This window comes from Lathamus discolor, chromosome Z (genome assembly GCF_037157495.1).
Source record: "Lathamus discolor isolate bLatDis1 chromosome Z, bLatDis1.hap1, whole genome shotgun sequence".
In the NCBI taxonomy this organism is placed as follows: Eukaryota; Metazoa; Chordata; class Aves; order Psittaciformes; family Psittacidae; genus Lathamus; species Lathamus discolor.
The window spans coordinates 58,974,172-58,998,479 of NC_088909.1; the positions used below are offsets into that span (position 1 = coordinate 58,974,172).

Sequence of the window (24,308 nt, forward strand, 5' to 3'; positions counted from 1 at the left end):
TCAGAGGACTGGAAAAATAAAAAAAAACAAAGGGTCAAACCCTGTGGATCCTTACCTCCTTCAAATTTCTGACTTTGGGATCAAGTGTCATGATGGCTGGTCTGGTTTTTTGGGGGCTCTCTGCCTCTGTTAGAGAGCAATAAGGAAATCCAGCTTTGAAATAATGAAAAAGCGTGACCCAAGAATGTGATTGAAGACAACATTTTGAAGTATTTACACTACAACAGAGCTAAAAGCTTTCTTTCGGTGCACATGGTAGTTGTCTCTGTTGGCCAGGTGTCTAAACCTAATTGAAAGAACATTGGAGAAAAAACAGTGAAATAATTTTGTTGATGATTTTATCTTACATTTTGATGGCATTCTGGACCATCTGTCACATGCTAGACCTCCAATGTGATTGGTACTGGATAAACACAAACCAAAAAGGCAGTTTCTGATTTAAATATTTTACATTTGTCTTGCATTCAATCACTGTGGCAATAACACAGTTCAGAATCGCTCCATAAAACATATGCATCTCTTAATTTGGTTGTAGCCCAATAGAATGCATATTTTTCTCCTGTTTTGTTACTTGTATGATTTTTGTTTTAAAATTACATTCCAAAATAGCAGTTGCTCTCCTTTGAAATTCTGATTTAAACACAATGATTTACAAATGTGCTTTACTATTTTCGTATTTTTGTTTTTAGTGGTATGTTTTAGAAAATGTTACAGGATGAAACTGCAGATGAGAACAGAGGAGAAATATCAGCATGTGTGAAAAAATGCATAGCTATAACTTTCTGTTCATGACTTTCTAAATAGTTTCTTCTGTTTGCTGCTGTTTTGCTTTATACTAATGTCGTCTCTGTTTCTTGGCATGGGCTTCTGCTCAAGGCTATTGTGAGTATGGCTTTCTATTTACTTAACACTACTTTCAGTTTATAGACTTTTACTGGGTTCATTTTTCTGAAAGATACTCACTGTCTGTGAAGTGAGTTTAAAATTTAAATAAAACTTACTTTGAGGGTTTTATTCAAAGAGCTTATCTAAATGTGATTTAACCAGAAAGTGGAACACTGTAAGTTGTATAATAATGTTTACATGTCTGTAATCAATAAGGATGAGAAACAGAAAAAGGGCAAAATGTCTGCTATACTCCAGTCAGAAACATTCTACTCCCTCTAGTTTCTATGGGGGTGGGAATTTACTTCAACCAGTTTGGTACATGCCTTCATACGAATTGCACTGCAGTATCAGTAGGATGACACTTCTTGCAAATTTTGCTGCGCCTCCCAATTTCAGGTTAATTTATTAAGTCTAATCACAAAAGTACAGAAGAAATTAAAACAACTGCCATAGAGTTTTGTCATTTATATATCTTGTTTGTATCAATCTAGTTCCTTGGGAACACTTCCTGGGAAAAATATTTGCAGAGTTGTAAGGCTCTCTAATTTCAGGGAAGTCACACAGCTGTGGAAAGAGGGGGTTGCTACTACAGAGGATGGCTTTACAGTTAAGATGTAAAACTAAGCCAAGTAAAAAGTTATATTTTGGTTACAGTGTCAAAGTCATGTGTTTTAGAATAATTTTGGAATTATGTAAAAGCTCTGCAATATATTAAAACATTTATTTTTCTGTTCTAGTCAATTCTTCTGAAGAAGAAACTTGAAGAACATCTGTAAGTATTTTGTTTGCCTGTTTTGTTTGCCATTTGAAATCATGTGTTTTCCATATGGCAAGGAAGGCAGACAGTCATTAATCAGGCATCTGGAAAATATACAAGTAAGAGAAATAGATAACACAGGAATGTTTGGGAATCTGCTGTTCAGATACTCTTTTCATCTCCTAGAAAACCTTTGCAAAAGCAGTAAGAGCAATGAAATAAACACCATTTTATGGTGGCTAGAAAACTTTGTTTAATTTTGCTTAATATCTGTAAATCTTTACTGAAGGGGGTAAGTAATTTTGTTCTGAGGAAAGCATGTTAATGTAAATGAAATTATTTTGTTTACTTTATGGTATACATTATGGCATAAATATAACATTACAGGAAGTGTTATTATTTTGTTCTGCTATTTCTGCACCTCTTTTACTTCCCTAAAATGCAGAAAGAGGTTTGCTTTTAAAAAAGAAAAAAAAGTAGTTTCTGTTGCCTTTGGGTTTAGTATTCTTTCTCAATGTAATCTCAATTACAAGTATTCATTCTAGGTATGCATTGTGCAATTAACTGTAAATGTTAATTGTACAATGTAAATTCTAAAATTAATTTTATAATTACTGAGAATTAAGATGTTTGTTGTTACAGTTCTTTGTACAACACAATGTTTTTCAGCTTATTTATCAAATTATTTCCACAGTGATGTCATTTGTCCTCATTCCCCAGAGCAAAAATCAGTTGTGCCCTCAGAAATATATCACTGAGGATTTTTTTGTACTGCTTACCATTCATTCAAGCACAGTACTAATATTGGGAAAACAATATGTGCTTTTATGTTTTGTTATAGTGAGAAGCTCCATGAAGCTAACAATGAGCTACAGAAGAAACGAGCTATTATTGAAGATTTGGAACCAAGATGCAATAATAGTTGTGAGTTACCTGTGCAATCCATTTCTTTTCTTTAAAAAATGTTTCATATATAAGGTCTTTAATTAACATACCGAAAGGAGCTGCAGATAACCAAAAAGTACATTTTAAATGCCACTGATGTGTACGTTGTTCATATCTCTGGAAGCTATGGTGACCAAAAAGATGCTTCTGACACTTGAAATGCAGGGAATAACATTTTAGAGACCACTGTAGTAAGAAATTACAGTGGCTATAGAAATACTGAGTCAGTGTCATACCTGTCATTGAACATCAGCTGTTCACAACTGCTGTGTCTCCTAAGACCCTAATTTAGTATATCCTTGCTGCCATCACCAGGTTATTCTTACTCCCAAAATATTCAGTATTTTTTCAGAATTGTGTTGTAATCTGACAAAATTTTCAGGTCCTTGTCAAGTGTAGGGTATGTGTTATATTGCTCAGATGATATCAAGAACCCAGCATCCAGTTGTTTTTTAGCATAGTAGTGCTACATTTTTCCTAAGACGTATTAAAAAAGGTAGATTTTTTTTCCCCAAGCCTATTTATTATAGAACAAAGCATTAAAAAACTGCAACCAATGTCAGCATTTCTAGTTTGTACCCAAATGACTTTATTTATAAAGAGATTGAAGAAGATAGAAATATCCATTCAGTATATATTACATACATTCTGTGTCCAAAAAGAATTTTCATTTGTGTTGAGCTAAAACTGCAGAATATATTATGAAGTCCACATTTTAGGAAATACTAGAACACTTGGAAGTGAGGTCCAGGGACTTCATGAGTAGCTAATAAACACATAATCCTGTCATATTCGATAAACTTCACTGTGAGCATAATAGCAGTCCTATGACTTGCTAGCTTCTAAACACCAGGGCACATTGAGGCTTCGGTACTTAGTTTACTGAAATTACAGGCTGCTTTTTTAAAATCTGCATCTGAACTTTGCCCTGGTAAAATAAAAATAGTTGTACTTCCATTCTTTCTCTGCTCAGGAAATGTATTTGAATTATTCTTTCAGGTTCTTTTAATTATTCTGGATACAGCCAAAATGCTTGGGCATTGTACAAGAATCATGGCATATTTTGAGAAATGGACTCTTGCAAGTCTGGGAGACCATCCGCTATTGGTCTTCTTACTGATCAGTGAAAATCTTACTTGGTCCTGTTAGTGTTTTCCGAGTGCTTAGAAAGAAAACTTCAGGAAAACCATGAAAGAACATTTCAAAATGAGGTTGCAAAGCAGATGAGCTGAAGGTTACCAGTTATTCAGCGTTGTTTGAGAACCAGACATCAATGTTATATGAAATTTGATCCAAGATGATGCAATTTATTATTTTTATTCTTTTCTGAGATCTGAGTAGGTGTATAGAAGATGTATAAGCAATAGTGGTTTGACATATTCTTGTATCAACACATGAAAAAGCCGTGCAATGAAATTGTCGTGCTGTTCTGCGCTGTTGCTTAAAAAAATGTGGGGAGGGGAAAATACGTGGAGTATACGTATGTCACAAGTATGATAAATTGTGTCCAGTGTTAGAGTTTAGCAGATTTAAGCAGGAGTTGTACCTGTTAGGAATGATTCCTTTTACACAAAAAACTTGTATTCATCTGAGTTACAATATCAAGATCTTGTTGAGTCTGTAATTCACTGGTAAACTCATTTTATAACTGCATTCAGTAATGGGATTGATTTATGATTCCGTTTCTTTTTTTAAATATATATATATCTTTTGAGAAGAGCAAAATTTGTGTATAAAATAGCCATCTCATGAGATTATGTAGAGTACACATTTTGAATGTGATTCTGAGCTATTTAGTAGCTAAAACTATGGTTCCTTATGTTGGCTTTTCTTAACAGAAAGAAATTTTAGCTGTGCCTTCAATGTGTGTTGAAAAACATGAAAATAATATAATTCTGTTATTTTCCTGCATCTCTTGGCATTAAGCTCTCAAAATTGAAGAATTACAAGAAGCTTTACGGAAAAAAGATGAGGAAATGAAGCAAATGGAAGAGCGATACAAAAAGTATTTGGAAAAGGCCAAAAGTGTAAGTACAAATATTCCATGTTAATGATCCCTCTCTGACAGACTGCACCCTGTGTCCACTCTGAGGCAGTAAATAAATATAAAGGAGGTATCTATATGCATATTAGCAACTAAAAGAGAAGGAAGGACCTGTGAGTTCTTTGTATCTTCTTACCGTTACAGTACCTAATACTGATTAATTCTGCAGATCTTGCCCTGGTTTGTGTTCATGACTGTCCCCTCTTGCTACCTGTCTGTAAGCCCTTCTGATGCTTCTGTACAAATGTCTACTCACTACTAGAGATTTTGAGAGTTACCCTTGTTAAGCAAACTTTTTTATAGGCTAATGACAAGGAGAGGGTGTTAAACCCTTTCTAATGCTATGATAACCTATTTCTTTGTGTAAATTGTTCCAGACTTCTGATGCTGAGTAACAAGTGTATAGATAGCTAAAGCAGTGTCCATAGTAGAACTGGTGGTGTAGAAATAAACATGGTGTATTTTAGAATTGGAGAACCACCCCTAAAACAACTTGAGGGAAGGAAGCTCTGTGAGCAAGAGTACTGTTTAACTGGCATTTGTGCTGGGACTTCGGGGAATTCTGACACAGTTATGAAGAGTTCTACCTCTTTGTACACAAATACAGCTTAGTAACACCAAGTACAGTCACAGCTGGACCAACAAACTCTGGTTTTATGAGTTTGGCAAAGAGGAAAAAGGAAGTCTGAGGTCATTTCCTTCACAGGTGGATGGATCTGTTATGTGTGTTTCTGGATGGTATAGGCTTCTTGTCATGTTCAGCCAAGAATGTCTCTCTTACCTGAGGCAGATAGATTAAAACACTTTTTTTTCATAAATACAGCTTTTAGCTACCTAAGATTTCATCAGGTCGTAATTGCTCACATAAACTGCTTATTCCTTTTGAGGGGCTCAGAATTTACAGGCAGAGGTCATTACACATGTGCCAAAGCCTTTTTTACCAATTTACCTTTGATTCTGCTTTCTTAGTTCATCTTTCTACCCAGATTTCTGTTCATGTTCTGGTTTAGCCAGCTGGTTTAGAAAATGCTTTAATAAGGGCTCTTCTATTGATAGTTTTCCAAGTAAAGTGATCGTTTTAACAGAACTACCTGTGAGAGCTGTTCCATTTCTCTGATGATGTTCAGCATTCTCTTTGCATTTACTGATTAATACATCCTTCTGTGAGAAGGTTGCTAATACTTCAGTGTGATACCAAGGATGTGGTTATACTTCCAGCTTTGAAACAGCAATATTGTGGTCTGAATCATAGTCCCATTCTTCTTTTACTATACATTGATATTTTATTTGAGTTTCTAAGCTACTTTCTACTAAAGGCTTAGGAATCTAGGCATTTTGCTGAAGTTATTACTGGTTTTACCCTGTGTTTGCTAGCACTCATGCTGCCTGTGACGGATGCCTCATGTAAACATAGCCAGGTGTCCTTGCATCGTATTAGTAACATAATGATCACACATGTGCCATTTCTAGAGTGCTATCTAGAAATGACAGCACCTGGTACTCCAGGTGGGAGATCATGGCATCTTTCCATAAGGACTGAAGTGTACCTTCCTCAAGTGGAAGGAATTCACAGGTAGGTCAACCTTAGCTATAAAGAGATAAGCCTTTGAGAACTTGTTTCTACCACTGTGGCCCCAGGGTAGTGTAGGAAGGGATACTGGGATACTGAACTTCTTAGGAGTCACTTTTGCCTATCAGTAGTTTTGTTTCACAGTCCTGTGAAAGAGAGCCCAGTTCAGATTATCTTAATGTATCTTGGCTGATGTTCAGCGGCAGAGCCTGTCGTGCTGGCAGTCAAGATTACTTTTCAGGAGTCAGCCTCAACAAAACTACACATGCCTCTGTTTAACATTTTGGAGTGTCATTTCTTGAAACACTGATGTGTTTTAAGTCACTTTTCTTAACGTGACTTGAAAGGTTGTAATTCCTTGATGTCTTTCCCTTCAACTAGATTGCTTTTGCATCTTGAAACCAAACTGGTTTTCTTTTACAGGTCATCCGTACCTTAGATCCTAAGCAGAACCAGGGTGCAGCTCCTGAGATTCAGGCTCTGAAAAATCAATTGCAGGAGCGGGACAGAATGTTTCATTCACTGGAGGTAGTAATCCTTATGTTTCCTGTTAGTTCCTTACTTCCTCATTGGTTTTTGGATATAGACTAATACTTTTATTATACATTGGTTTTAAACTTATCTGGTTTTAATGTTTATTTTATAGAAAGAATATGAAAAGACAAAAAGTCAAAGAGAAATGGAGGAGAAATTTCTTGTTAGTGCCTGGTACAATATGGTAAGAATTCTATATTTTTTTTTTTTTAAGGGAGCGAGGGGGACAAATTATTAATATTAGTTGTTTCTGTGTTGTTTACAACAGCATTCATTTGTAGGTTCTTTTGTTTGAAAAGCATTTTCCAACAGAGGCACAGAAACAAATGCTTTTTAATAATTTTATGCTGTCACTATGTAGAATTATGCTCCTCTGATAACCTTGAGATGGATGAAAAAGAACATGGTTGTTATTTTCAGATTTTAAAACCAGAAATGGCACTTCCTAGAGGGAAGGATACCTCAGATTGCTATTTTGTAATTCCAGCCATTCACCTATAGTGACTTGAACAGTGCTCAAGTTCACTTTTTTCATTGATTCTCCACTCTCCAATCTTCCAGCTCTTTCTAATGAAGAGGCACAAGAAAAGCGGTGCGGGTTACTCACTGCAGTAAGCGCTCTGAGAAGCAGCCTCTGACTCGCCTGCAAGTTTAGAACCATGAAAAGGAAGAGCACAGGGCAAGACCCTAACTTAAATTATTCAGATAGTCAGGAAGTGATCTGTGCAGCCATACAGCTTTTGCTGGGCCTGTATGCTGGCATATTTTTCACCTTCATCCAGTGTGGTCAAGACTTCTCTTTGGCAGAATGTGTCTGCATTGAAACGGCTCTTCAAATAAAAGGAAGCTTGTGTAATGCTGGTGTTTCATTCTGCTTGATCATTCCTCCTCTGTCTTCCATTGGAAGAGTTTCCTTCTTGCTATTCTCTGTTCTTATGTCCATGAATAGTAAGCCAAAAATGGTACTTGAGCAGAGTGTTTGAATCTTTAAAATGTCAAAAGCATTTTCAAGTGAATAATGCCCTTAACCAATTTCGTAACGTTAGTCCCACTGGCAAGCAGAAGACAAGGCTAAGCTAAGAGCTGTGGTTCAGTAGCCTGTCATGAACTCTCAAGGTATGATAAGCACTGGTAATTTTGGCTGTGTCTGTCTTTCTGTAATTGGCCTCTGCTTTCATAAACACCTACAGAGCTCATCACAGCTTCCCTGAATTTCTTCTTGCATTTCCTATTGCTGAAAACATACTTTCTCTGAAGATGTGCTCCTGCCATACGAGCTGGTATTTTCACACAGGATGACAATACTTTAAGTATTTTCAGAAGAAAAGTACTCTTCTGTGTTGAAGATGGGCAGGGTGGGGAAGGGAAGCAGTTGAGAAAAGACTCATCTATTTACTGTGTGTTTATGTGGGGATGCGTGTGTTTAGAGCTGGGGCAGAGGGGGACCTGCTTCTCAACATTTACTTCAAACTGCAACGGATGGGGGGGATGAGAGAAGAAAAAGGCACACAGAGAATTAGGAAGAATATCTTAGTTTTATCCTGGAAAATATGATGCTTTGTGTTTGAAATTCAACACAGCTTTAGTCAGTGTTGGTGAACAAGGACATAATAAAATGTAAATGAGTAAAGTTGTTCAGTGTTACGTGTCGGTGTTCACTGAGAAGTTTCTTTTTGTCCATAGGGGATGACGCTGCATAAAAAAGCAGCAGAAGACAGACTGGCTAGCACAGGCTCAGGACAGTCCTTCCTGGCTAGACAAAGGCAAGCCACGAGCACAAGGAGATCTTACCCTGGTCATGTCCAGCCAGCTACAGCAAGGTAGAGATGCCTTGCCCTTAGAAAGAAAACTGCCCTGTGAACCAGGCCACTTCTGTTGCAAGTGACAACATTCAAGAAAAATCAACCAGCATCCTTTCTCCCTTGTTACTGCTATTATTTTACACTTCAGGAAAGGGTTTTATTAGGATTTCTCATTGTCCTGTAATGCCCTTTGCTTATATATTTTGGAGTCCACCTCTCTCTTTCTCTCTGCATTTTTTTGAATGTGCCAAAGTTTAGAAAACATCTAGAGGAGTGCTGTGTAATAACAGAGTCTTACTGGTATGAAGCCTAGTCTCTTATGAAAAGCCTCATACTGGCTGTGTAACAATATAAACTCCTGTCACAGTTGATATATTTGTGCCTATAAGGGTTGTTACACTTTATAAGACTGTCTTCGTTCAAAGGGAATTACGCTTTTTTTTTTCATGTGCTAAACTGTTGCTTCAGAAAAAATGCTGAAAACTCATTACAGAAGTCCAAAATTAGTATATAATATTATTGTGAAATATGTTTGCTACTAAAAAACTTACCAATGGCATAAAGAATGTTGGGGGGACGGGAGGGTGTATGTGTGGTTTTTAGTTTTATTTGTCTTGTTTGTGGGGGGAGGGTTGTCCTGTTTGGGAGATTTTTGTTGTGTTTGGTTTTTTTTTTTGGGGATGCTTTTTGAGGTTTTGTTTTTATTTAATCTCCTACATACAAAATTTGTTCTTATTCTTGCATTTAATAGGAAAGCAGGATGATTTTTTTTTTTCAGGTTATTATCTAGTGGTGTTACCTCTTTTGCTGACAGCTGAATAATTTCAAATCGTTTGTTCCCTCTTCTTGGTCAAGTGTATGCTTAAATGCATACTAGGAAAAGATTGAGAAACGTTTAGAATGCTGTGATATGCTACTCTATCATCCATTAAAAAGGCCATTTGTTTCAAAATTTTATAATTATGGGTAAACAGTACGTAACAGATCGAGGCCCTGATTACTATTGTTGATATTAATTTATTCCAGTTGTCATCCTCTGCTAAAAGACTTGCTTTTAATATACTGATTCAGGGTATAATTGTATCAGTTGCCTTACTAATGGTACCAGTGCCTTCAGGTGAGTTTGTTGCTGGCTTTGTTGGAAACTGGCTGTTTTGTTGTACTGCCTTTTTAGAGTGTAGCTGATTAATCGTATGTCATTTGTTGTCGCACTTCCATGTTGATCAGTGGGGTGGATGGTGAACCATACTATTAATTTAGGTTCTGTTCCTATGAAGTTCTACTTTTTCCCTGACTAATTCTCTGCTTTCCCTGTCGTTTTTATCAAAGAATTGACACAGAGGACCTGAGTATTGGTGGAAAGTTCCATATACATACATCTTGTGGTGATTCAGTTTTAAACATTTTTAGTTTAGAGACTGTTTGGACCCTAACGTACACGCAATCTGATTTATAGATTCTTTTAGTTTATTTTAATGCTCTCCCAGGTAAAAACATCTTTCATAAATCCCTTTAGAGAGAATGCATGCTTGAATTTATTAATCATCTGAAGGTCTATGTCTGGGCTATGGTTGCCGGATTAGATAAAACAAAGTATCTTCTGTGCAGAAAGGTAATGATGTGAAGTCTAGGACCACTGTCTAGGACAATTTCTGTACTCAGTGAAGTCGTAGTCGTTGTGCTGCCTTTTACTGAGATACAGAGTGCTGAAGGGACAAGAATTCAGGTGTGTTGTCTAACAAAATGACCACGGTTTGTGGGGTGTTTTTTACTGATCTTATTGTGCAATACATTCTAGTCATTTGAAGAACCCTTTCTACTATGTGCCATGTGTGAACAGGAGCAAATAAAATCACTTCTCTGAGGAAATTTGATGTTCTTGTTTGACATTACAGCATTTTATGTCACCCAGAGAAAGAACCTAAGCATACCTAAAGCTCGATTTTTGTGTTAATCTGGCTGACTCTGTTACCAAACTGCCAAAGCTTATTTGTGAAAGCAAAGTATACTAGGACCTTAGTGGAAAGTTTTATCTCTTAATTTTGCCTAGTAATTGTGCAGGTCTGAAATAACTTGAACACAATCTGCACATTGGAATAAAAGTACTTGCTTTTATTATTTCAACCTTTGTTTTGTCATTTTGCCCCTGAAGTTTTGATGATGGGCAGATACCAGTGACAGTTTGGAGATGAACAAATGCTGATTAGAAGTCTAATTTTTACCTTTTACTTTCCTGTCTCTCAAGGCTTCTTCACTTCTTGGTGGTTTTTGGATTTTATCTTCTGCTTTGTGGTTCTGGTTGGTCTTTCCTTGTCCCTTGAGATAAGACATTGAAGTGTTCTCTGTAGTTCCCTTCAAGAATGTATAGTATCATTTTATTGCATCAAAGAGCAAAACAAGACTAATATTGAGTCTGTGCTTTACTGTTGCTCGTAGTAATTGTTGGACAAGATTGAACAAGCATTTTGTCTTTTGAGAATTCTAAACCTTGTGGAAATTCTGATATTTCCCAGAATGTATGTTGAATATGAAAATCTAAAAACATACTGCAGTCTTCCAGAAATATCCACTGTGGCTATCCAGTTCCAATAAGTCATTCATTCTGTCTTCTGATGGTAGACATCAGGAACTTCATTCCTTGTTCTTGAGTATTTAACTTCTTTTATTTACTGGATACATAACTTCTTAATCTTTGGGCGTGGATGAAAGGAGTTGGTGATATCATTAAGCCCTCTCTTCCACAAGAACAGTTTATTTATAGGAAGGGTCAAGCTGTATTATTTTCCTTGGTTGTTATATAGCTTTGGAAGTAGTGTGGTAGTAAGAAAAAGAAGGAGCTCAGAGTGTGACTTCAGGAAATAAGCACATGTATAGATGAGCTACCAATGAGTGCTATTTGTCTTATCTTCAGTAATAAAAGAATGCAAGCAAAAAAAAAAGACCCAACCCTGTAAGACGGAATTCCCTCAGTACATTACGTACTTCTAAGAAGCTTTTAGGCACGCTTTTTCAGGGGCAACGAAGACTATTTACATCAAAACTGTAGTGGTAATTGTTGAACCAGTGCTATAGCCTGTCCAGATACACTACAAAAAAACCCAAACCCTAGAACCTTCAGACTGAGGTTAAAGAGAAAAGGTTCTCCAGGACAGTGATGAAACAGCGGAAGAGTTCATGAGAGTACATTCCTGAGCGCTATGCCAGGGATCTGCCAAGAAAAGTATTTCTGACCAATTATAGTGTCAATAAAAGGTAACAGTTATGGGGACAAATATTTTCATCTTTCAGAGCAGAAGCTTAGCTTTGGGTCTTACAGGATATGTGTGCAGTCCAATTGGTATACTGCTGTGGAGAGTTAAGTGGTTAGCATATCTGATCAGACATTACAGAAAAGAATAATCAAGTTCCCCATTTTCTTGATAGGTAGCACTAACCACTTGGATTGTAGCATGTATTTCCCAAGTGCTATAAACACTGAGTAGTCTAGTTTAAAGGTTGTGTGTTCTATCCACAGTGAAAAGGAAAATAAACAACTAGAGCACACAGCTTTATATATTGTAGAAGGAAATAAATACGTAATGGCTACAAGATGCTTTTCATTATCACCTCCCGTATGAAGATAGATAGGCTGAGAAAGTTGGGGCTGTTCAGCCTGGAGAAGAGAAGGCTGTGTGGAGACCTCATAGCAGCCTTCAAGTACCTGAAGGGGGCCTATAGGGATGCTGTGGAGGGACTCTTCATCAAGGACTGTAGTGACAGGACAAGGGGTAAGGAGTTAAAACTTAAACAGGGGAAGTTTAAATTGGATGTAAGGAGGAAATTCTTTCCTGTTAGGGTGGTGAGGCACTGGAATGGGTTGCCCAGGGAGGTTGTGAGTGCTCCATCCCTGGGGGTGTTCAAGGCCAGGTTGGACAGAGCCTTGGGTGGGATGGTTTAGTGTGAGATGTCCCTGTCCATGGCAGGGGGGTTGGAACTTGATGATCTTGAGGTCCTTTCCAACCCTAACTGTTCTATGATTCTAAGATCTCTCTGGAAATAAACAAATGGCAATCTTAACCTGTTCTGTTATCATTTGAGATAGCAGTAAGAATTCAGCAAGTTCTCTGTGGCTTTCTGTTCATGGTAAGGTGCATCAGCAGTTTTATATCATTGTGTATGAAAAAATTAAAAGTGAATATTCGTATTACAGCTTTATGTTGATCTTAAATAGTAAGTGATAAGAAAGCTGTCAAGAAGATATAGGAGGATTTGGCAGTTTTAAGGTCCTCAGTATTTTGGTATGTGCAGGTAGCTTTTGCTACTCCTTGGTTCCCTGGTATATGAAACTATCCACTTAACAGCTTCACAGATGATTTTTTAGTGTGTTTAATTGTCTACAGTTTTCTGTAGGTTTGGTATTTGGAAAATAGTTTAAATTTACCACTTGATTTTCTTTTAGTGATTTGGAGGAAGACTGACCTGAATTTGGCTAATTTTTCTTTTTCTGATGAAGCAAAGCTGTACCTGAATTTTATTAATTTTATAGGGATTTTTATTCTTGCCCAACATTCTGACTTTTTGCAAGGATTGATGGGGGAGGTATTTTTTGCACTCAAAGTCAGCTATGCAATACTGACTTCTTACAGGGTTTTGCACATGTGTTTTAGGTAGAATGTGGACTGTGTATTTTGCAGTAATATTGTATTGATAAATTTCAGTATCTCCAAATGAAGTTTAGCAAATTTTGCAGGCATTTTCCTCCCCAGGATTGTGCAAAAAAACAGCTAAAAGGGGTTACTCTTTCAAGAAATACTTTCAAGTGGTATTTTTTTCTGTAAGCCAAGTAGTCATACTTCAGGGGTGTCACCTACGGAGTACTTTGATAGCTGGATTATGACTGAAGTGTCATCTCAGGAAGTCAAGCGCTTACAAAGAAAACTTTTCAGAAACCCTTTCTTAGAACAGCTGTTACTAGCTAGTACTTCGAGTATGATGTATTTAGCGTTCTATTAAAATGAAGAGGTGAATCAATGAAACAATATAGGTGTAAAGATAGGTAAGCAAGAAATTCAGTGAATGAGGCTTTTTAACTTTACAAACTGCACACAGCCCAGACATGTGTCCCCTCCCAAATCTGAGCAGTTCAGCTCCCTTCTGTATTGGCAAGGACGCTGTGTTTCCACTTTGTGCCTTGCGTCGGGAGAAAGAAGTGAAATCTTGTGTTATCTCTTAGGTTGGTGTAAGAACAAGTAATAAATCTCACTTGGGCTCAGAAGGTGTCCACAAGCCAAATCTTGTGGCCTGTGGCAGATGTCAGATTCTAGGTAGGATCCTAGCCATACCTCCAGTTTGTCACTTTCAAGGAATCAAGAAAATGTCTTCAAATGAGGGATTGCATTGCCTTGCTCCTGTGATCTTTCTTCCCTCAGGAAGTCCAGTGAAGCAGCAGCTTGTCAGTGACTCTGCAGGTTATAAGGGATGATTTCTTCAGTTTGAAGGTTGTAGGAGACAGATGCAAGTAATTATTAAAGTACAAAAATCTGAAGAGCAGTAGGTCTTTCACCATTTTGCATTTTGGTGTTTCTTTAAAAACAGTAAAACAGAACCTGAGCTTTTGGAGCTGTTTGGGTTTTTTGTTTTGTTAATTAATTTTGAATTGCAGTTGATTAAGTATTAGAGGCTTTACGTATGTGAATGAGGCAGAAGCTATCATTATCAGCCACAGCAACCTCAGACTTCTTACAACCCGAACATCTTGACTCTGCTGCCAGCTTCACTGCAGTATTTGGAGACATTGAGGGCTTACCTAGTTTTGTCCTCTGTTTTTCCTCAACTTCATTTTTATAGACTCATTGAAGCATTGGGACACGACATTCATTTTTTAAATGTATCAGCTCACTGAATTAGGTAATGGGTGAATGTTGGTTGAGGAGCTCTAGAAAACTTAACAAGTCATACAGTCCCGTGAGTCATTGAATCAGTGTCGGTATAGCCAAGGCAGCTTCCCCGACAAATTGTTCTGATGTCAGATCAGTAGGAGCTCATGATAACTGCTCTATAATTGAAGTCCTAATCTGTTAGTTTCTGGGGGTTGGTTTTGCTGTTAACTGTAGTGAGGCCTAGATTCTAACCTTCACTTTTAGGCCTTGCCAAAGTAATGCAGGACTGTCCTGAAGGAGATCTCTGCATTCTCTGTATTAGTTGGCTTAGGTGGCAAATCAGGAATTTCCTCTGCTGCTGTTTGCTGCATGTATAACGTAATTTGGAGAAGTGCATATCCTTCAGTCTTCTTTGCACTGTGTCTCGGCTCCAAACTGAAAGCAGGTTCCATTTGTCAGATAAAAATTTCTTGCTGCTTTCTTGTTGCTTTGGATCTCAGAGGTTGATCCATACAGCATGGAAAATACTGCTCGTAGAGAGAAATACAGGAGAGCTGGGAAGGCTTTTCTGTCTTGTGGTGACTGTTCATTGCTTCGTGTTAGAGAGGTCCTGTACTATCAGATGAAGTTAGAGTATCACATCTCAGAAAGGCAAACATGGTTATTTTAAAGTTACAAAACTAATCATTTGTCAGGACTTTGAAGAGCTGCTAACTACCGTAGCATTGCACAAATATGAAATACTGCAAAAGCAAGTATTTCCACAGGTATAGCTTATTCTGCAAATGAAACTTGAATCCCTAATGATTATCCCTAACTTTAAGAGAAGAGAAAATCAACACTAAGGGCAGTTGGTAACATGTTAGGATGCTTGTGTTGTTAGCATGATCAGGAAAGGTGAGTGGAATTTTAAGAGGAAATACCAAATGGTGTAATATTTGTGGGCTTATAAAATAATTGTTGTGAGACCATCAGATTTTTTTATTTGGATTTGCATATCATATTCATTTTTCATTTTTAAATTATAGATTTTATGTAGAGATTACAGTTCTCACAAAAGATTAGTAGGCAGGAGAGGAAACCTATTTCCTGGAGGTATCAGTGATTTCAAGAGAGATTTTAAAGCTTATGTTTAGCAGTATCAGTGGAACCTTGGAATAGTTACAAGCTTGACATTGTAAGGTCACAGTTTTTAGAATTTATACTCAGCTTTTTATTCTGTAGCTGTAAGAGTTATAAAAATGCAAAGTGGTGTTAATACAGCTTTGGAAGATGCTATCTTGAAAGGCTTCTCTAAAACATCTAAAGGAAACACCAGGAGGAAGATACAGAATAGATGCAGAAAGAAAAACAAACTTCAGCAGCAGAAGCCAGTGAGTAATGAATTTAGGAAATAGGCAGGAATAAAAATCTGGAGTCAGTTACTTCAAAGCAGAATCTTGGCAGAAGTATTTAGTGTTCGTGTTGGACTTGAAAATGAGTAGACTCTGGTAGCTTAGGTGATTGTGTTACAGAATCCTGCTTACAGACAGCAGACTGTTGACTAGAGAAAGCCTGGACCATGTTAGGGTCAAATGTAGTCTGAACAGGAAAAAAACTAGTTGCTGAGATAGGTCATGTGGCTGGATTTGTTTTGGGGTTTTTGCATCAGATCTGACTTGTCTAAACAGTTGTGATGGTTTTCAGAGCTGGCTTTCACAGGTCAGTGAAAAAGGCTGACATCCTTTCTGAAGCTTTGATGTGTTGAAGTTGTCCCAATCACTTCTGTGTGTTGAAAAAAACACAAAAGGACAGCAAGAAGTTAAGGAAGATCTTAAGGGATGTATAACCACTCGTTACTGGTTAGACATCTGCCTGCCGCATCTGTCTACTTGTAATAAAGTAGAGCTAATTGGATGAGGCACTGAATATTGAAGGGAAACACTTCACCAGGAAATAATCCCCCAAGACAGCAACAAGCCTTCACTTAGAGCTGCAATATTTTGGACTGGCAAGGGAAGGAAGTAAGAGAATATTGCTCCTCTGTAGAGACATCATCTGCTGCATACACTGCCTCTTTCTTCAGATGCTGAGTGAATTAATCCTCACCTCTTGCATCTCTGTTGTCTTCTGAAGTGTTGCTGCCTCAACAGGTAGCGTCAGAATATATTGATTAATTTTGAGGAGTTGTCCAAGAGGAAAAGAAAGTGACAATTTTTTTACAGCAAGAAAGAGAAAGGGCCTCCCTGAAAGGGAATATACCGTACTGACTTTAGAAGATCTCTCAAAAGTACTATTATTTCAAAGAGAAACCTACAATGTCATTTCTGTTTTATGTGCAGCAGGGCACATGAAGTGCTATTAAATAATAAGTCTGAACTCAGTAATAGCCAGACGAGACTAAAGGAGTAGACTCTGTATTCATTTATGCACAGTAGATAGATACATGCTTATGTAGCTTTAACTTTTAATTTTTTATAGACTAACTACAGTAATCATGTTATTAATCCTGAACTCTGTAACTTTATGCTCCCAAGCCATGCCAAGCAAGCTTAACAGACAGTGATTACGCAGAATACACCTTTGCAGTTTGCTTTGAATGTGTTAATTTTTAATATTTTTATTCCCTTTGATTTATGTCTGTGTGTTTCTGTGGGGCTCTTTACAGCTATGGTTATTATTCTCGGTTGGTGAATGAGGAGAAAAAGAGGGATAAAGGAGCTTCAGTACTTGTAGCAGAAAGATATTTTGTAATAAGGCCTTGAGTTTAGTTATAAATATTCTTCCCTACCTACTTAACCTCAGTTTTCCTGTCACAGGACCTGTTCTTAGAATCATTTTTGACCAGTGCAATACTAGGGAGAAGAGGGGAGAGAAACAGTTTGCATGCTTTGAATTCAGTCTGGTGAAGCTGTTTTGCTCCTTGTAATGTCACAGTGAATGAATACAGTGTGAAAATGAGAATGAGCAGATTGTGCTGTGCCTCGCTGTGTAGAGTTACTGGTGTTACTTGGGGAAGCTGAGAGCACCGTAGCTGTATTAGTAGAGCATTCCGTTCCAGTTGCATTGGCCAAGAGGGTGCATCAAAAAAGGATGGAGAAATATGCCAACCTCTACAATTCTCCTCCAAACTTACATTCACTTCCACAGCATTGTGGCCTGCTCTGTGGCTCCTACTTAGCTTATTTTAACAGGAATATGTATAATTTTCCTGCAATTCAAACCTGTATTTGCATGCATGAGCAGAACTTGCTGGTGTAGTGCAGCAGTGATGCTCTTCTAGCGTCACACACAGGATAAGCTTTGATGAAATGCAAACACTTAAAAACTTCAGTGGTGCTCAAAGGCTCAGGCAGAGTCATTACTGCCCTGATTGTCTTTTAGCATCTAACCCTATGCAGTAGTGGGCAGGCACCTTTGACTTTATATTGCTTTGGGCTTTCGACTGTTGTACTTGAAGACAAGCAGGAGTGCCTGAGACTTCTTCATCACTGTGTAAACCTAGTTTCCATAGCTGTGTTAGCTAAGAATGGTGCCCTGAAGGACTTCAATCAGAATTGTTTAAATTTGTCTGAATTGTGTCTAAATTTACATGTTATTCAAGGCTGTTTTGTTGTTCTTTCAAATCATTAGCAACCTGTTAATTTGAAGAGTTGCTCTGGCAGTGATGGTTTTACCCATGAATTTGCCAACTATAAGTAGAGACAGCCTTACTGAACTGCTCTAAAAAATACCTGTTTTCTCTGTTTTTCTTTTTAACAGTAATACCTTATTTGCTTTTTAACTTTCTTCTTTATTCTTTTATTTGCAGTGATGTGGTTGCATGACCTGCAGCATTATTGTAACAGGGACTGTTCAGTGCATGACTTGCTTTTCTGTCCAGACTGCATAACCAAAACTTAACCAGTTCTACACTTAAGACTCATGGCCATCTGATTTCAAAGGGAGATCTACTTGCAGAGAAGCTTACCATCCCAGGGAGTTGGCTTTCCCATTTCCCGCTTCCATTTACTTTTTCTCTTCACAAAAAGTCCCCTATGAGGCTAGAAGAGAGGAAATTCAGAACTCGACAGGAGGCGTTCTGCAAACTGACAGAGCACTGTCAGCTCTCCATTTTACTTCTGCCTGTCCACTTTATTGAATTCTGATTAACAGTATTAACACACAGAATTCCTGCAACAGTTTCCTGTACTGAACTACAAAAACCTAGTCTTAATATTCCTAAAAATGCCTTTTGGTTACTGTTAAAATTTCAAAGCGCCTGCATCCATAAAGGATCCACTTTGAGTCTTTACATAATTAAAGTAAAACGGAGGAGGTGTTTTACCAAGAGAAATGACTAATGAATTGCTGCTTGGCCATCCCATCTTCCTTAGAAAATGAGGCAAGGTTCATCTGCAGATCTCCAAGCCAGGCAAACTCCCCAGGCGGTATTTTGTTTGCAGACACTGCCTGCTGCCTCACTATGTATATACACAGTAGTTCGTGGCCGTTGTATTTTTCTCTCTACATCTTAGCTGTGTTGTCAGTTTCTTTCAGAAACTTCTTTTTCTTTTCAATCTGTGTACAATTGTTAAAACAATCTGAAGAAAGAATGGAATGGAGAGAAGTACGAAAGCTGCCTACACTTGCAGTATTACGCAGACTGTCCTTGCCAGTTTATAATTTTTTGGGTCATTTATCTTCCACCTGTACTATTTTTTCTTTCTTTCTTATCACAGTCTTAGCTATTTAATTTCCAATTGCACTAGCTTGGCTGTTCTTTTGTATTATGAATTTTTGCTAAAAGGTTTGCCATATGTAGACAGTGTAACTCAAAATGCTTTGTACTGCCTGTATTAATTTAAAAAGCTGCTTATTTAATATTCTGAAATATCTGCACATTTGTACTACTGTATCTTTGTTTTGTATTGGGCATCCAGTACTGGCAAGATTCAGAAGACGAGGGAGTGCTGTAGTGATGTATGTTAAGAGGTTTATCATGTAGGAGTTAGTCTGTAACGAATGGATGCGGGGGCTTTTAAGCCATAGGGCTTGCCAGAAAATCTGAAGTCTGAGCGATGAATACTGTAAGTGGTTTGGTTTAAGTCCAGTTGTAGAGAAACCCCATTCTTGCTCACTTGGATCTTAATCCTGCAAAAACATAAACACGTATGTACTCTGCTTGTTCTGCTTATCCAGGCAGTAGCACGACCACCCCCATGCTGAGAAGTGTGCCTGCAGGTCTCTGCAGTCACTGCTGGTTGCAGAACACAGTGCAAGCCTCATCCCTGGCCCATCACAGAGGCCCCAGGGTGAGCTGTGTGTTCAGCCCTCAGGGTCCTGATGCCCTCTGTGCCACCAGCGTTGTGCAGAATGACTTGGGGAAGGAAGGACAGATTGTGTCCCCCACCGCAGGGGCTGTGCCAACCGGCACAGGGAAGGGCCCGGGGGAATGGGCTTCAGGCACACCGTACAGGAGAGGGGGGGAATAAGCATTAAGATCCCAGTGAGAAGTGTGCGGCGTATTCTCTTCTGGATCCCACACCGGACGGGGAGCCAGTGGCTGCAAGGTGCTGTGGCTGACAGTGGTCCGGAAAGATTTCCGGAGGGGGATATGTCTCCCAGTCCACCAGGACCTGGGACAGTGAAGTCTGATGTGACCTGCAGGCAGGCTTCCTGGGCTTGGTGGTGACCAGGAGGGTATTCCTGCAGCAGAGAGGCAGCAGCACTTTCATCAGACTGAGTCCAGCAAAGCGCTGAAGGATTTGTCTTTCCAGGTCCTTGCCACTGACCCCTTGTTACGTGTTGGGACAAGTGGAAAAACTCCTCTTTGTTGGGTGTTAGGGCATGGATTGTTTCTCATTTCCAAGTACTGCTTGGTCCGGGACCGCACCAGCCCCACACCAGGCTGGGTGCAGACCCCGGGTCGGCGCCATGCGGGGCGGGAGGGGATGGCTGTTTTCATGCACCCGCCTGCACGAGCGTCCCGATAGAGCCAAGCGGTACCTCATTTCTCCAAGTGCTCTGTGCAAATTAGAGACTAAGTATCAGTTGTTCTTGAGCCTGAAGACATTTGTATGTAAGTGTTTAGCTTGACTGAAGTTGTCTGAGTTCACTCACGCAACAGAGATGCTAAGTGGAGCCAGCAGCTTTCAGCGAGTGAGCTGGCCAGTTGGGTTGGGTGAGCCGAGCATCTCTGTCATGAAGTGATGGTGAGCTCACAACTCAGAGGTGATCTCCAGCATGTCTCTGATATACTAACTTCGTTTGTGCTGCATAGAAAACTCTTTTACTTTCTTAATAGCAGCTTGTTTGACAGTCCTGAATTAAGTGTTGACCAATTATCAAAGTAACTGTTTGTGAAGTTGCCAGTGATATATTTTCTGTAAACAAATTGATTCCGAGAGTTCAAAACATTAATTTCCCATTTCAGTTCATCCACGATTTGTGTAACTACCAGATTGTCATGGTAGCAGCATTAATATACATATGTGTATATAGAAAAAAAATTGTCAGTGATGTTCATTGGAATCAAAAGGTTTAATATTTTTTTCCCAATCAAATCCACTAATGCTTCCAAGGTGACAGAGTGTACAGTTGTTAAACAAGTTGTAAATAAACGCTTATATAAAATGTAAGTCCTTGGTTTTCCTTTACTTGGTAGTTGGTTACAAACGGAGGCCAGGGCATGGGTCAACCATGGCGCTGTGGGTTTGAGCCTGCAGTGCTGTTCTGCTCTATGAGGTGCTGGGGGCTGCTGCAGCCAGTCAGTCCATTACAGGGTCCACTGTGGAGTGGGAATAACACAGGTAATACAAACCTTGCCTTTCAATGCAGTTAGGATCACTCGGGATGTACTACATGACAGCTTGGGGGTGGGGGAAATGGACTCTGCCAAGCACATCCACATCTGGGCTGCTTCAGTGTCCTGGTCTGCCTGATTCCAGGATACGCTGATGGCATCATGGGCACACAAAGGATGGTGAATGCTGTGCCGGAAAGCATCCCACCAGAGTGCCCATCGCAGCAGGAACTGCCTGACATGGTTTGCGTCTCAAAGCCAAGGCTAAATGAGTTTCTCTTGCTGCGGGAAGTTTCACTTCACCTGTGTATCCAAGGCAGGGATGGGATGGGACATTGCTGATACAGAGAGAAACAATTGTCCTTCCTCTTGTCTGTTTGAAAGAGAGCTCTTGAAACACATTCCAAGTCTAGCTAAAGACGAGATGTTGCTTATTCTGCACAGCGTGCTCATTCGTGCATTTCCACAAATCAAGCACAGCCCATGCAATCTTCTCCATTAGATTTATGCACAAAAGTTACAAGGTAGTATATGGCACTTACAATGATTATAACATGATACCACTTTTAATCTACAGTCATTGGTTCTTGGAGTCTCTCTTTAAAGACACAGTATAGTTTTATTTTACTACACGTGTTCTGTGAGTAGGGGTCTCTTATTTCAAGGGAATGGGATTTTCAGTACTATAATGAAGGCAGTTCCCTTCAGGACACCTTTAAAGTTCATTTCATTTGCCAACTTCTCACTAACAAGATACACGTCTTTTGGCTGAGGATGTTCTCATCCTCTGGGGCCCTTTGTTCATTCAGTCACCAGGAACTGAAGACAAGGTAGTTCTTCTAAGCCTTGACAGCTATCTACGTAGTGTCTTCTGGGGTAAATTTCAACCTTCCTGCTGCAAACCCATCATCACTCTCCATGGATCAGCCCCTTTGCCATCAGATATGTGGGCAGGAGGAGGCCATGCTGGACATTGCCAGTTGTGAGGAGGGCAGCATCCCACAGGAGAGAGAGAGAGATAAATGATAGATAGATAGATAGATAGATGATAGATAGATAGATAGATAGATAGATAGATAGATAGATAGATAGATAGATGATAGGTAGATTCGATAGATGATAGGTAGATAGATGATAGATACTGAAGCCACGATTCCCATGTGTGGTGCTGGGGCTGAGCAGCCTTGCAGGGGCTGCTCTGTGGAGGGACAAAAAGGCCAAAGCCGGGAGGATCCCCCCACCATGGGCTGCGGCATCGCTGTGGGAGGACCTGGGGTGCGGTGTTCACAGGCTGTGGCCGGTGCTCTCCACTCTCCAGGCAGTGCGAGGTGGAGGCAGGAGTCACGGGGCCTCAGCTCCTGGTGGTGCTGATTCATTCACCCTCGCTCTTTACCACCTCCACTGCTCTTCTCCACCTTGGTCATTACTTAAAGACCGCCTGCCTCTGACTGTACCCGCCCTCTTCCCCCCCGCCAGCCTCTCCTTCCTTTCGCTGCCCTTTCTTTTCCTGCCCTGGCTCCCTCTCCCACCGGCCAGTGCAGACAGACCCACACAACCAACCCTCGTTCCTGGCCCCCATCCCATCCTTCAGGCTCCCCCACAGCAGCTCCCAAGGCCGCCATCACCACCCTCCAGCATTTACCCTTCCCCGTGTCCCCCAGGGTGCATGGGGACTGTGCCCCCCCTCACCCCACTACAGCTGCTGGTCCAGCAGGGAGGAGGCAGCACTGTGGGCTGTCTTCTGCTGGTACCTCTCCTGTAAACCCCGCAGCTGCAGGGGCCCTGCTTCCTGCAGCCTCAGTATTTACAGGAGGCACCAGCTACTGCTGTGTTAGGAGGACATGGTGGGGACACAAGCCAGAAGCTGCACAGTTCCTCTTTTACATCTTTTTCCCCACAAGTAACTTTGAGCACTGGGCTGTGCAAATAAATACCCCAAAATAACTGTTGTGCACACAGACCTGCGCAATACGGCAGAGCCCAGCACGTCTGTATCCCCATGGGGCACTGCACAGCCGCAAGTGGACGGCACTGTTGCAGGGAAGGCAGGACACAGCACAGCAGCGGGGGCTCCGGCAGGGCCAGGCACATGCACGCAGCACCCCTGCCTCCGGAGCTGGAAGGATGAAATGGCCTCCCAGCACCCCTTCGTTTGGCACCGCGGGCTGGTGCAGAGGTGAGCATGAGGCAGGTCAAGGGACAGGAAAGGAAAGAAAGACTGAGTGATGCAGTGGGACACACAGATACTCAGTTTCTGGGCCAAGCCCCACCATCCGCAGCCCCTGCCAGCACAGCTGCAGGCCAAAACCCCTCCTGAGGTGACGGAGAGGAAGGAAAAGCCCCCATCCCAGTCACAACCAGCCCCCACCCCACAGACAGCGCAGGGGAACGGTGAGGGCGGTGACACCAACTGCAAGTGGCACACGGCGGGGATCCGAGGTAAAACGCGTTGTTACCGTCGCACCAGTTTGTGTCAGCCGTCGGGGCGGTCACTCAGACAGAAGCAAGTGGCAGACCGCTGCCTGCCGCACGTCACAAACAGCATGGCGCAATTCCAAGTCAGTTTTCCACAGTCAGTTGGAGGGAGCTTGTTCCCTTCAAACAAGTCTGCGTATCCCTTCAGCCGCCATAGCGTTGGCAATGAACACGGGCGCTGCTGTGCCCCCTGCTCCCCAACGGCCCTCTGGCCGCTCGTCCTTGCTTGCACGAGGCTGACACCCAGGAGAGCGGGCAGCCACCAGGTGCTGTGTGCCGGCAGCACGAGGCAGAGCACACCCTGCCCGCCCCAGCCCAACCACCGGCCCCCGCATCCCCAGCAGAACCTCCGTGCGGGCTCCCAGCAGCTGCTCCGGGAGGGTACACACACACACACTGGCTTCTGCACTGGGGTGATGCGGGTTTCACAGCACTCCAGCAACTGGAAGTCCCAGCAAAAGGGGGCAAGGACTATCAGGGGACGTGGGCACCACCCTTCAGGAGAGACTGTGGAAACTGGGCCTGTTAAACCCAGAGAAGAAAAGACCAACAGGGAATCTCACTAGTGCATACAAGTCATAGAATAGTTAGGGCTGGAAAGGACCTCAAGATCATCTAGTTCCAACCCCCCTGCCATGGGCAGGGACACCTCACACTAAACCATCCCACACA

General features: G+C 40.6%; 1 protein-coding gene across 4 annotated transcripts in view; it reads left to right on the forward strand.

Annotated features, from left to right (window-relative positions):
• HOOK3 (hook microtubule tethering protein 3) overlaps positions 1 to 20,997 on the forward strand; it is a 97,916-nt gene extending 76,919 nt beyond the window's left edge. For 2 of the 4 annotated variants that reach the window (XM_065663654.1, XM_065663657.1), the window contains 7 exons: positions 1,626 to 1,660; positions 2,487 to 2,569; positions 4,517 to 4,617; positions 6,628 to 6,732; positions 6,851 to 6,922; positions 8,422 to 8,558; positions 18,189 to 20,997. In XM_065663654.1, coding sequence (XP_065519726.1) covers positions 1,626 to 1,660; positions 2,487 to 2,569; positions 4,517 to 4,617; positions 6,628 to 6,732; positions 6,851 to 6,922; positions 8,422 to 8,558; positions 18,189 to 18,204 — 549 coding nt within the window. In that variant the 3' untranslated portion in view covers positions 18,205 to 20,997. Of the gene's footprint in view, positions 1 to 1,625; positions 1,661 to 2,486; positions 2,570 to 4,516; positions 4,618 to 6,627; positions 6,733 to 6,850; positions 6,923 to 7,299; positions 7,596 to 8,421; positions 8,563 to 18,188 lie in introns of those variants that run through there. The other 2 variants (XM_065663655.1, XM_065663656.1) reach the window with 2 other exon arrangements.
• The last annotated feature ends 3,311 nt before the right edge of the window (positions 20,998 to 24,308 follow it).